Below are 14,003 nucleotides of genomic sequence, written 5' to 3' on the forward strand. Positions count from 1 at the left end.
CAAGATTCCTCCCTGCTCCATCCCATTTTGCTGAAAACGGAAGAGTTGCCGTTTTCAGCAATCTTCAATTAAGCTTTTAGTATGGCAGCACTGAGCATGTCATAAAAGATTACTTGCATTCAATTTTACCAACTAAAACTGACCTATTGATTTAAAGTCACCAAGAAAATGCGTAGATGATCTTGTGCCCGAAATTATTAATGAAATAAGTTAGATAAACTGTGCTTTCTTTGTATGGCTGGGACAAATTGATCAGTGTATCAGTGTAACAGTTATTAATTGCTCCAGCCTGGTGGCTGTAGGACACAATCACTGTCTCTGCCTTGCCACTACTCTTGTTGTCGTTTAGTCATGTCCGACTCCTCGTGACCCCATGGACCAGAGCATGCCAGGCACTTCTGTCCTCCACTGCCTCCCGCAGTTTGATCAAACTCATGCTGGTAGCTTCAAGAACACCATCCAACCATCTCATCCTCTCTCGTCCCCTTCTCCTTGTGCCCCCCATCTTTCCCAACATCAGGGTCTTTTCCAGGGAGTCTTCTCTTCTCATGAGGTGGCCAAAGTATTGAAGCCTCAGCTTCATGATCTGTCCTTCCAGTGAGCACTCAGGGCTGATTACCTTAAGAATGGATACGTTTGATCTTCTTGCAGTCCATGGGACTCTCAACAGTCTCCTCCAGCACCATAATTCAAAAGCATCAATTCTTCGGCGATCAGCCTTCTTTATGGTCCAGCTCTCACTTCCATACATCACTGCTGGGAAAACCATAGCTTTTACTATACGGACCTTTGTTGGCAAGGTGATGTCTCTACTTTTTAAGATGCTGTCTAGGTTTGTCATTGCTTTTCTCCCAAGAAGCAGACGTCTTTTAATTTCGTGACTGCTGTCACCATCTGCAGTGATCATGGAGCCCAAGAAAGTAAAATCTCTTACTGCCTCCATTTCTTCCCCTTCTATTTGCCAGGAAGTGATGGGACCAATGGCCATGATCTTCGTTGTTTTTTTTGATGTTGAGCTTCAGACCATATTTTGCGCTCTCCTCTTTCACCCTCAATAAAAGGTTCTTTAATTCCTCCTCACTTTCTGCCATCAAGGTTGTGTCATCTGCATATCTGAGGTTGTTGATATTTCTTCTGGCAATCTTAATTCCGGCTAGGGATTCATCCAGCCCAGCCTTTCGCATGATGAATTCTGCATATAAGTTAAATAAGCAGGGAGACAATATACAGCCTTGTCGTACTCCTTTCCCAATTTTGAACCAATCAGTTGTTCCATATCCAGTTCTAACTGTAGCTTCTTGTCCCACATAGAGATTTCTCAGGAGACAGATGAGGTGATCAGGCACTCCCATTTCTTTAAGAACTTGCCATAGTTTGCTGTGGTCGACACAGTCAAAGGCTTTTGCATAGTCAATGAAGCAGAAGTAGATGTCTTTCTGGAACTCTCTAGCTTTCTCCGTAATCCAGCGCATGTTTGATTCTACCTGTACTTGTCCTCCGCTCTTCCCCAGTAGCATGTTGGACACCTTCCGACCTGAGGGGCTCATCTTCCAGCGTCATAACTTTTATATGCCTGTTGTCTTTGTCCATGGAGTTTTCTTGGCAGGGATACTGGAGTGGCTTGCCGGTTCCTCCTCCAGGTGGATCACGTTTGCTCAAAACTCTCCACTATGACCTGTTCATCTTGGGTGCCCTGCTCGGCATAGTTCATAGCTTCTCTGAGTTATTCAAGCCCATTCGCCACGGCAAGGCAGTGATCCATGAAGGGGTGCCACTACTCTTAGGTTTAGTCAGTTAGAATAATAATATTGTTTCATGATCCCCCACTTCCATAAGCAGTAGAAAGTATTTTACACTGTCTGGCTTATTGTTACAAGGCAGTACTGAAGACCTTCGGCATGCTTGGAATGTCTGCTTCTTTATAAATATGCACGCTGTGCACGAGGGAACATGCACCCAGATACAGTGCTAATATTTAAGGCAGCATTCAGTCCTGCAAAAGCAAACAGTGTGTTTATCAAGCCCTCCTTTCCTTTTTCCTTCACTGACTACAGTCCATCTATCTAACAACGTTCTTCAATCCTACTCAAAGCAGGTGGAGCGTGTCCAATAGCCACCATCCACCTGCTATCAAAAGCTCAGTTAACTAAGCAGGAATGTTCCTCTCAGTGTCATTAAAGAAATTGCTTCAATCTAGGCTTTTGTTTAATTATCTGTTTACTTTGCATGGCTTTAACAATATATTGGACATTGTCGTAAATGTAGCGTAATAAGAGCCAGGAAGCTGTAGATCCTGATGACTAGCTGAGACCAGAAGGGGGAATAATCAGAGGCAGGATTCAAGGAGGGTACATGGAGTGAGTGTGTGTGTTGGGGGTGGGGGTGACATGGGAAATATCAGGAAAACAACTGTAAACATAAAATAGCATGTTGTGTTGCATGAACGGAAGGCAGTACAAAAGAAACTCATGTGGAGCGAGGAGGAAAATTTGGGCAGGGGGACTCAGGGCTCTCTGTGCGCATTTAATCAGACCCTGTTTTCCTTCGTAATTGTTGTGCACCAAAGTACCTCAGATTCTAATTAACTGGTTAGCATCATTTAGTTTCTTTTCACTTGTACTTTTTGGTTCAGGAACTGGTTACCCAGACAACAACAAGATAATAGGAATAGGCTCATCAAGCTTACAGAAGAGGTACCCCCACCCCCACCCTAAATCTGTATCCTTTCCTATTTTGATTCTGTGGCCTTTTTTTGTTTGCCGCAGTAGTATGAAGTAAATTATTTTAGGGGTTTCACCTGAAGCTCTTCCCTGTTGAGTACTACTGTTGCTTATAATGAGATTATTCTGATGATGGTCCATACCTGAAGTTCTCAGTACGGTGCTGATGGGCACAACAATGCCCTTTGATACTCTACTTGTGGTCCCCCCCCGCCCCTCCCTATTTTTATTGTGTTTGCTCTTTCTTTGTTTTTTTACTTGAGGGAGTTGGATTCTTTCCTTTGGCTTTTGTTTGTTTAGGGTGTTTTGCCTTCTTTTTTTGTCTGTGCTTTATTTGGATTGGGGGGGTTGGGGGGAGGGGTGTAGGTAGGCCAAGAACAAACTTAAGTGCTTAAGTCCTAGCACTAAGCCAAACTAGGTCACACCACAACAGGAGGACCAGGGGAGGAACAAAGCAACCACAGTTCCTGTTGTGAGTACGCACACCCTCAGATGTTCATGCTTAGGTGTGAACTGGCCAGATAAACTTTGTATGAAGTGAAGTTTGTTCAACAATTTTTTTCTGTGCTGGCTTTCTCCACTGTGACTTACATTTGATTAAAACAAATAATGCATAATGCTACCTAGCAATACTTTCATCGTTGGGCAGTAGTAGCATTTATTTATTTATTCAGCCATTTGGAATTTCCGTTCATTATCCCTTCTAATGGCACTGACAGCTGAAAAGGCTCTAGCTAGACTTGAATTCACCCGTCTGATCCTGCAAGAAAAACTTGAGCAAGATAATCCCCTAGGGCTTCATTTCTCTTTTCAGCTGGTGTGAACAGGTAGATCAACCAAACTGGAGGCTAGATTGTTATATCAAAGAGGAAACTCCCATTCAGAGTTCATTGGGTTCTAGAATGAGTAACAAGTATATTTGTAGGTCCATCGTTTCATTAATTTCTTTTTGGTCTTTACATTCAGGCTTTGATTTATCACTGTGAACTCTACTCTTATTTTGAAAGTAAATAATGTATTCAAGTACAGTGATTCCAAAAGCGCAGGTTTTAAGCAAAAGTGTACACAGTGAACTACTAACCAGTTACAGTTGAAACCCTTTATGCTGAGGCTGCCTAATACAATGAGTATTTCATATATTGTTATAACTCATAAAAGATAGAAAGGAAAGTTGTGAATATTGTGGCAAAGGTCAGCTTTGAGTAGAAAACATTAGGTTTATTTTATTGTAGCATTTTAAAACTACAATAAGTCAATCCCCAAAGCATTGTATAAGGATATCACCAAAATTTGATAAATTCACAAAAACGACACTATGCACAATTTATAGTAAGGAATTCATCTGTTCTCTCTCTCTCTCTCTCTCTCTCTCTCTCTCTGTGTGTGTGTGTGTGTGTGTGTGTCTTCTTTCTTTCTTTCTTTCTTTCTTTCTTTCTTTCTTTGTCGGTATAATGCCTAAAAATAGAAAACACCATTCAAAGGTAGCTTGACTAAAAATAACGCTTAGGATAATGCCTCCATTGTTGAATAATAATACTTTTTTGTGAAATCTCAGTAACTTTTTAAAAATCAGATGGCACTATGTGACATTGCTCCTTTTCCAACCACATTTCATCAAATGTGATGAATTTGCACTCATTATAAAGTCTGAACACCAGGTTTGAATGCTTTCCAGCACAATAAATGATCATTATGAATGATTCTGAAGACAGAAAGCTTAATTAACCGTTACTTGATTAACAGATCACTTGATTTCTGATCCAGAATTAAATGAGCTTTGCTTTTGCTCCATCTTTCACAGCTGTGTTGACTTCATAATATGAAGAATATATTCCAGTCCTACTCAGAGCTAACAGCTGCACTGGTACAGCTAACTTTTCTGTCCGCACTTATGGCATTAAGTTCTGCCATCTTTTCATTCTGCAGATGACTCCTAAGTCTAAAAGGAAGAGTATCCACAGTAGAATGCTGAGGCCTGTATCCAGAGCTTTTGGTAAGTGGTTGTTTCTTTTCACAATTTATTAAGCTACTTCCTTAAGATTTATAAGATTTACATAAATTGACTTTTATAAGATTTACCTAAATAGACCAGGGAGGGGGAATCTGTGACTGTGGAGAATATGATGATGGACTACAATGAAGGACCCATCCCTGTTCTAGAATATAAGCATTATTTGGTCTGTTGCTCTCATCTAACCTTATACAAATTAACAATTCAAAATAGATACTGATGCTCACGCTTCTTTAGGGGTGTTAGTTGTGCAGGAACCTGTGTCTACAAAAAAAGATGAAATATTTTGATAACTACAATTCTATATTTAAAGACATTATGAGTGAAGATAGTTTAGATGCTGTAGGCCTGGTCATTGTCAAGCCTCAGGCCCTCGCATGCTTCTCCCTCCCTTCTTCCTTCCCTTATGGACTCTGATCCCCTCATACCCTTTCTGGTTTAAGACATCCTATAGTTCACCATTATATCCAAACCAGAATTGGAAACTATGTACAAACCATAATTTCCAGTTCTGGGTTGCCACAAACCAGGGAGTGCAGAAAGGGTGGGGTGAAAAAGTGATCCAGAGGCTCAGATTCAATCATCAAAGCATGATTTGTCATTATTCCAAACTATTTCATACGTGTCTGTTTACAAATGCCATTTCCCACTGCGGGGGCTTATTGACAGGGTTATGCCTATGTTAACAAACCTGACCAGAAAAGGAGAGGTTCAAATATAATAAACTTCAAATATTTCTCTTAGAGATGGAGTTTGACTTGGACAAAGCATTGGAAGAAGTTCCCATCCACATAGAAGACCCCCCATTCCTTACCGGAAGAGTGGACAAACGGACTTCTGGGCTTATCTCAGAGCTGCCTTCCGAGGAAGGAAAAAAACTGGAGCACTTTACAAAACTAAGGCCTAAGAGGAATAAAAAACAACAGCCCACGCAAGCTGCGGTGAGTGAAAATCTTGGTTGTGATATTTTACTTCATAGGAGAGATAGCTGAGTCGGTGGAGCAAGAGACTCTTAATCTCAGGGTTGTGGGTTCAAGCCCCACATTGGGCAAAATTGTCCTGCATTGCGGGGAGTTGGACTAGATGACCCTCAGAGTCCCATCCAACTCTACCATTCTAGAATTCTTATTATTCCATTCTTTAAATAGTGTGCAAGCTTTAAGCCATGCTTTAAGATTTCTGATAGCCATGTTTTTCTTTCCTCTTGTCAGCACTCTTCATAAGAAAAACTGTTGCTTCTCAAACCCATACACAGTTATGGCTTTTGACAGCCATAACTGGCAATATAGAACCTCCAGAGGCTTCTATATTAAGTAAAACTATGTGGGTTAAACCACAGAGCTTAGGACTTGCCGATCAGAAGGTCGGTGTTTTGAATCCCTGCGACGGGGTGAGCTCCCGTTGTTCAGTCCCAGCTCCTGGCCACCTAGCAGTTCTAAAGCACGTCAAAGTGCAAATAGATAAATAGGTACCGCACCGGCAGGAAGGTGAACGGCGTTTCCGTGCGCTGCTCTGGTTCGTCAGAAGCGGCTTAGTCATGCTGGCCACATTACCCGGAAGCTGTATGCCGGCTCCCTCGGCCAATAAAGCGAGATGAGCGCCGCAACCCCAGAGTCGGCCACGACTGGACCTAATGGTCAGGGGTCCCTTTACCTTTATGTGTCTTATCAGGTGAGTACGACAGCACCTCAAGATGGCGAACAGAATGGTCTTATGGGAAGAGTGGATGAAGGCGTTGACGAATTTTTCACTAAGAAGGTGACAAAAATGGATTCAAAGTAAGTCTTATTCTTCAGCAAGGTACAGTAGCTGAAGCTGCTGTAGATATTTGGGGGTGTTTTCTGTCTTTAAAAATTCAAAATAGGTGAAACTTTGGACTAAGGACATGAAATTTACAGCATGCGTTAGCCTCCGTGAAAATATGGAAAAAATGATGTATTGTTGGCATATTACTCCTGTTAAGCTTGGAAAAATGTACAAGACTGAAGACAAAAGATGTTGGAAATGTAAAAAAAAAGAGGGCGACTTCCATCATATGTGGTGGTCATGTGAAGAAGTGAAGAGGTTCTGGGGTTCTATCTATGATGAATTGAAAAAGATACTGAAATATTTTTTTTCCTAAAAAACCAGAAGCATTTGTTCTGGGAATGGTCGGTGAGGAGATTAGAAAAGAAGATCAAACCATGTTCCAGTATGCAACGACAGCAGCTAGACTACTGTTGGCACAGAACTGGAAATCATCTAAAATCCCAACTATTAGTGAATGGCAAAACAAGCTATTTGAGTACTCTGAGTTAGCAAAAATGACACAGAAGATCAGGCACCAGAGTAATAAAATCTTTATTAATGATTGGAATAAATTTATATCATACATGGAGAAAAACTTAGGTAACATTAAAATAACAGTAGGTGAATTATAGAATCTGCAAAGTAAAGATAAAGGTAGAAAGAAGGAACTGCAAGAAGAGTATCAATGGGATATAGCTTAAATCGTGGTGGAGGGAAGTCAGAATGATGTTATGATAATTAATACTTTTGGAGAAATGTATTTACGTCTTGATATTTTATTGTCTACATCTGTTTATTTTGCGATGTCTTTTTTTTTTCTTCTTCTTGTGATTTTAAAAGAGTGAATATTGGAAATAAAAGTTATTATAAAAAAACAAAAAACAAAAAAAATTTCAAAATAGCAATCTGTGTATCTGAAGAAGTGTGCATGCACACGAAAGCTCATACCAAGAACTAACTTAGTTGGTCTTTAAGGTGCTACTGGAAGGAATTTTTTTATTTTCAAAATAGCAAGTACATGACACTGCTAGCACTAATGTAATAGACGTAATTGTGCCAATAGTAAGTTAAAGTGATTTATATATGCTAAATACGTCTATATCCATATATTTGGGTTTATGTCACCATAGTGCCACTTAGGTTCATTGGAATTCTTTATGATTGCAATTTAAGCAGAAGAGCCATTCTTTTAGGAAGCTGCCTTATACTGAGACCATTGATGCTCAGCATCTTCCATATTTACTGGCAATGGCTCTCCAGAGTTTGAGGCAAGGAGTCTATTCTAAGCCGCATCCGGAGACGCCAGGGATTGAACCTGGGAACTTCTGCATGCAAAACCTATGCTTCACCATATTTTGGTGACGTTCCAGTGCTACATGCCATGGCACGGCACTGCAGGGCATTGTGTAGGATTAAAGAGTGGCATAAACAAGGGAGGCTGAGGAGGAAGGCAGTGGTGAGGAAAAGCAGACAGTGAAACAAGTGTGCCAAGCAGTACTTAAATGCTGCATTTCCTCTTCAAAGTGGTTTAGGGCAGGAGGGATGATTTTGTTCACCTGAAGCAATTGCAGGTACAGTGGTACCTCAGGTTACATACGCTTCAGGTTACAGACTCCGCTAACCCAGAAATAGTGCTTCAGGTTAAGAACTTTGCTTCAGGATGAGAACAGAAATTGTGCTCCGGCGGCACAGCAGCAGCAGGAGGCCCCATTAGCTAAAGTGGTGCTTCAGGTTAAGAACAGTTTCAGGTTAAGTACGGACCTCCGGAATGAATTAAGTACCACTGTATTTTGAGGTTGGTATCAAAATTCGGTACCACACAAAACCCTCGTTTCCTTGACTAAACAGAATGTGTTCTTACTTGATTATGCTATTTTATTCATTTTCTTTTTATTTATTCATTACATTTTCATAACGCCCTTCGTCATAAGATCTCAGGGCGGTTCACAGAATAAAAATACAAGATAAAAACACAAGTATTAAAGCAAAACAACAAACCACCCCCTTCCCACAGACACATTTAAAAGGCTGTGGAATATTAACCAGCCAGAGGCCTGGTTGAAGAGGAATGTTTTTGCCTGGCACCTAAAAGTATATAATGAAGGCACCAGGTGAACTTCCCCAGAGAGAGGTATGATAACTCCACATAACTGTGTCTCTGGTAGACATAATCTACCAGAGAAGATTGACTTCTCTGGTAATATAAAATGCATTCTTTATTTAGAGCCAGCATTACCATGGAATTTAAGCAAGGAGAATTTAATACAGTACTGCACCAGATTCCCTTGGGAGGTTGTGGACTCTCCTTCCTTGGAGGGCTTTAAGCAGAGTTTGGGTACCCATCTATCATGAATGCTTTATCTGAGATCCCTGCACTGCAGGGGGTGTTGGACTAGTTGACCCTTGAAGTCCCTTCCAACTCTACAGTTCTATGATGGCTCAAAACTGTGGTTAGTCAAAATACCACTGAAAGCTTCCAATCTCCTTGTGATCTCGCCAGATATGGAGAGCAGAAGCACAATAGTCTATGTAACACTAAACCGTAGTTTAGCATTATGTCCAAATGAGGCCATTATGGCTTATGTGCCCTTTTCATCTATTAGGAGATCCTCAACAAAAGGCGCGGACACAAATGATTCCAGCGAAGCCACTGATGAAAAGAAGAAAAGAGATTCTCGGAAAAGCGGCTTTCTCAATTTAATCAAATCTAGATCAAAATCTGAACGTCCTCCAACTGTTCTGGTGTCGGAGGACCCCTCAGCACCCAAAGGTGCTGCCAAAGGCCCCACAGCAGACACTGCAAAGAAGGAGGTTAAATCGACTGAACAGAATGGCAACACTGAAAAAAATGAGGAACTGAAAACGCCAGACTCAGTAGAGGAGGGGTCTTCAGAGGATGCCTCAAAGCTTGAGAAGAGTGACAGCAAAGGCAGTCCTCAAGGAGGACGTCGGTATGGGGTGCAAGTGATGGGTAGTGGACTTTTAGCAGAAATGAAAGCTAAGCAGGAGCGCAGAGCAGCATTTGCACAAAAGGTGAGTGATATTTTCATTTTAATGGTCCGAGCAGTTCATTTGAGGGCTTACACAGAACAACATAGCTAAATAATGGCGGCCAGCTTGAGGCATTTGATTCTGACCAAAATAGTTATACTCAGAATTGCCATTAGGACTTATGGTTTCTATACTTTTGTATTTGTTATTTAAAAATTAGCACGTTTGTTTAAGTGTTGACGTGACAGCTGGCTGCTTAAACGTACCTGAGGTAGGAACAAAAACTATTAAGGAATTTACTACTTGATGTGCGACCTAGTACAATCCTACTACAGTTGCTGGTAAGGAGCAGGTGTGTGCTAGATGAAAAGATGGCAAATGTTGGGCGGGGTGGGGGTGTTTTTTGTGTGAATTCGCAGGAACAGTGAAAGATCAGTGAATAGGGGATTAGTCTTCTCTCCAAGCAAATATTCGGCAGTGGTCTTGCTCCACCTAGCGTTTGAAGAGATTTTAATATTAGCTCTAGGGACAAATGCAGTGCAAATAAGACCAAGTAGCATGGCTTAGTTAGCACTTGAGATGGTTTAAAACAGAACTCTCCAGCAAGCAACGGTAAGACTAATGAGATTTGGGAGATGGTATTGTTTGCAGTTGCTATGAAGTGCAGTTAGATATCAAATAGGTTAAAAAAATACATGCGATTTCCCACTTACGTGGGGATTACGTTCCCGAGTACCACACGTATATGTGAAATTGGAATAGATATTATTGGCCTAATCCAACAAGTTACAAAATCTGGTGTTGGCTAGAAAGAGTGAAGAAACTCCAACCAAAAAGCCTTAACCTCCAGGATTTTTTGATGCAGTTGATAAAAGTTATTTAATGTTTTATTCCTGTGTGATGTATGTTCCTACTTTGTAATTTATGTGCATTACCTTATTTATGTGTAGAAATGGTTTTAGCTATAAGATATGGGTACATGATAGTAAATCTATTTTATTTCTGACCTAGTTTACTAAGATGAAATTCTATTATCTAGAAATTTCATCTCCAAAGATAAAAAGAGGATGCCAGGAAGTTGATTTACAGCAGAGGCAGGTGTCCCTAATGGGTTTAATGGGGGGGGGGGACAAATTTCCCGGATGCTCGTCCCATTTTTATTTTTATTTATTTTAATTTTGCCAAGCATGTAAAGCTAAACGTGCACACATTGAAGATGTGTTCAACTTTTAGAAAATACAGGGAGAAGAATGCTTTCAAAGCAGCAGTGGGGAACCTGTGGCTGCCCGGATGTTATTGGACTCCCAACTCCCATCAGCCTCAGCCAGCATGGCCAACAGTGAAGGATGCTGGGAGTTGTAGTTCATCAACGTGTGAGTTGTCACAGGCTAGCCATCTTCCCAAAGCGTAGATTTTGCTTACGGTAAATGTAAACTCAGGGACCCAGGTGGCGCTGTGGGTTAAACCACAGAGCCTAGGGCTTGCCAATCAGAAGGTTAGCGGTTCGAATCCCTGCGACGGGGTGAGCTCCCATTGCTCGGTCCGTGCTCCTGCCAACCTAGCAGTTTGAAAGCACGTCAAAGTGCAAGTAGATAAATAGGTACCGCTCCGGCGGGAAGGTAAACGGCGTTTCTGTGCACTGCTCTGTTCGCCAGAAGCGGCTTAGTCATGTTGGCCACATGGCCCGGAAGCTGTATGCCGGCTCCCTCGGCCAATAAAGCGAGATGAGCGCCGCAACCCCAGAGTCGGTCATGACTGGACCTAATGGTCAGGGGTCCCTTTACCTTTACCTAAACGTCAACTCAGGGTGTTCAATAACAACTAATTTAGACTACACATCCTATAATGCAGAGATGTACTTGTAAACCAAGGACTGCTGAAATGTGATAGTTATTTACTGTTGTTCAGATGTGATGTAGCACAGTGTCAAGAAAAGCGTTCAATGCCATATAAAAACTGATCAAGTCTGGGCACACAGGTGGTAGTAAATCTAAAGTAGGACAAGGGAGTTCACGCGACTTCATAAAGGCATCCTGGTTGCCACCTGTTTGAGTACAGAAGTAGGAGAGCCATTGCTCAGGGGTAAGGCATCTGCTGTGTTTATGGAAAGTCTCAGATTCAGCCCTGGCACCTCCAGGTAGGGTAGGGGGTGCCCCCCCCATATAGAACCCAGGAGAGCCACCGCAATTCAGCGTAAATACTGAGCTGGATGTGCTACAACAGCCTGATTCCATATAAGGCAGCTTCTTATGTTCCTAAATGGGATTTAAACTGCTTGAATGGGATTACAATTAAGTTTGCGCACAATGCTACTTTGATATCATCATGGGGAAATGATGTTCTGTTAATAGATTCATTTTTTTAATGAAACCGTAAGTACATGGAGGCCAAAAAAAAGGCTGTTCAGAATTTTCCCCCCCCTTGCAGAGTGAAGAAAGTGCAAGAGAAATGCAGATATGCAACGAGATTGGAATAAATATTTATCCAGCCTTGTTGAATTAATTCCTAACACCTTTATGAATAAAGTTAAAAACAAAAATGTGAACCTGCAGTGAAAATAATAAAGCTAGATGTAAAAAAGAAAGAAAGAAAGACAGCTGATAGACCAGCAAAGGGCAGCTACAAGGATCTCAGGCCTTAATAAAGGCCACCAAAGGCAGAGGTGAACAGGATGGAGTTTACCAGGGACCAAAAAAGATTGTTGAGTAGGTACCAGGTGCACATGTCTAGGAAGGGAGCTCCACCATTCGAATGAATTCCCCCCCCCCCGGTGGTCCTTAAGATTCCTGGGCCCCAAGCCATTCAGGGCTTCAAAGGCTAAGGCACTCATCTCACCACTTTTAGCCCAGAAACATACTGGCAGCCAGTATAGGTATTTTTATACCACCAAAATATATTCTCTTTGACCGGTCCTTGTTCGCAGTCTGGTTGTCCTGTTTTGTACCAGTTGGAGTTTTCAAACATTCTTCAAAGGCTGCCCAACATAAAATGGACAGAGAGATGTTTTAATTTCATGTTTGTTACCCTGGAGTCCTTGGCAAAAAGAAGAACAGGATATAATTGAAATAAGAATATGAATAATGATTGATTTAATGATGATGGGGATCTTGATGATGCTAGTAATCATAGTCCAGAGCCTTGGAAAATGGTGGTCTATCAACCAAGTTCAGAGAATTCTGCTAATTTTCAAGGATTCCTTATCACACTTTTCTTTCTTTCTGTTTTAAAGAAATTAGGGAATGATTCAAGAGACTCAACAGATCTCTCAGTGAATTCAGAACGGCTGGATGGAGGTGCTACAGGTGCGTTGCTATTAGTAAAATGCTACTTCATTAACTAGTGTCCACAAGCTTGCTGTTGCTGATCAGTTAGTACAAATGAATGATTAAAAGTAATATAGTTTTTGTGAATGTACTTGATTGTTAAGAGTGATTACAGCCATGCAGATCGAGCCTTATCTGCACAATACCATGGAAATTAGTTTCCATTTTCCTCATATCCACACCTTGCCGTGCAAACTACACCTGCTCAAATTCCCTGCACAACTGCCCTCTTTTACATCTGGCCTCCTTGACACAACCCCCTTTTGAAATCTTGCTTTTTTTTAAAAAAAAAGTGCAATTATATTAACTCATATCCTGTCCAATTTTTACATAGTAGAGACATGTTACGTATATTTGTGAAAGCTGACCTACTTTGCTATATTCCTTGACTCCCTCTGTAGGGCAGAATTCTGATCTGTCTTACGTGTAGCTGGTGTCAGTTGCTTAGCAGTTTGCTTCATTTTCATTCACTACACTGTGGGGAAGCTAACCTAGAACGCTTCCAACAGGGAGTAATTAACTAGTAGCATCCTCTATGCCAGGCCTGGAAATCAAGTTCCAGTCAGCAGTGATGGGAACACAGAAGAAAGTGGTTCTAAGAGTGTGCTGTGGATTTGCCCTCCAGCCTTTATAGATCTGCCTTATGAATGCAAATAGAGACGGAAGAAACGCATTTCAGTTTTTAAGGAATTTTAGAGTGGAAGACACCTGCTAAGAAGTAGAATAGAACCTATTAGTGCCAGAAATAATGTTCATTTGTCTGTGGGTGAAAAAAGGCATTTTTCCATGGTTCCTCACAAAATGTATGTAACTCCTTTAAGGAACTTCAAGGATATAAAATGGCTGCCTGACTTTAACCAATATGTAAAATGTAGCCGCTGTCACTGCTACTTTGGCTTCTCATCTTCTCTTAACTTCTGAAACATCCTAACTGTGTATTTTCTCTTTTTATTAAATGCAAACAACTCCATCTGTGCGAAGCACAGCTGGGCAAAGTGTGGCCCTAGTGAACTTCATATCTGTGTCAAGAAGAGGGGAAATTGGGGAAAGCATTTAGCAGAAAGAGAAGAGGTGGTCTTGTTTGTTTTTGGCTGTGGCTGGTATACCTACTATATGATCCCTGACAGATTGGGCTGTATCCAGCTAAAACAGGTTGGTCCAACATGTGGC

The 14,003-nt window shown here is 41.3% G+C and overlaps 1 protein-coding gene across 1 annotated transcript in view; it reads left to right on the forward strand.

Moving 5' to 3' along the window:
• CARMIL1 (capping protein regulator and myosin 1 linker 1) overlaps positions 1–14,003 on the forward strand; it is a 140,928-nt gene that overhangs the window by 109,971 nt on the left and 16,954 nt on the right. The window contains exons 30-34 of the mRNA XM_081205775.1: positions 4,647–4,713; positions 5,476–5,672; positions 6,403–6,509; positions 9,123–9,552; positions 12,740–12,812. Of these exons, the coding sequence (XP_081061901.1) occupies positions 4,647–4,713; positions 5,476–5,672; positions 6,403–6,509; positions 9,123–9,552; positions 12,740–12,812 (874 nt within the window). The remainder of the gene's footprint in view (positions 1–4,646; positions 4,714–5,475; positions 5,673–6,402; positions 6,510–9,122; positions 9,553–12,739; positions 12,813–14,003) is intronic.

Source organism: Podarcis bocagei, assembly GCF_964188305.1.
Source record: "Podarcis bocagei genome assembly, chromosome: 8".
Classification (NCBI taxonomy): Eukaryota; Metazoa; Chordata; class Lepidosauria; order Squamata; family Lacertidae; genus Podarcis; species Podarcis bocagei.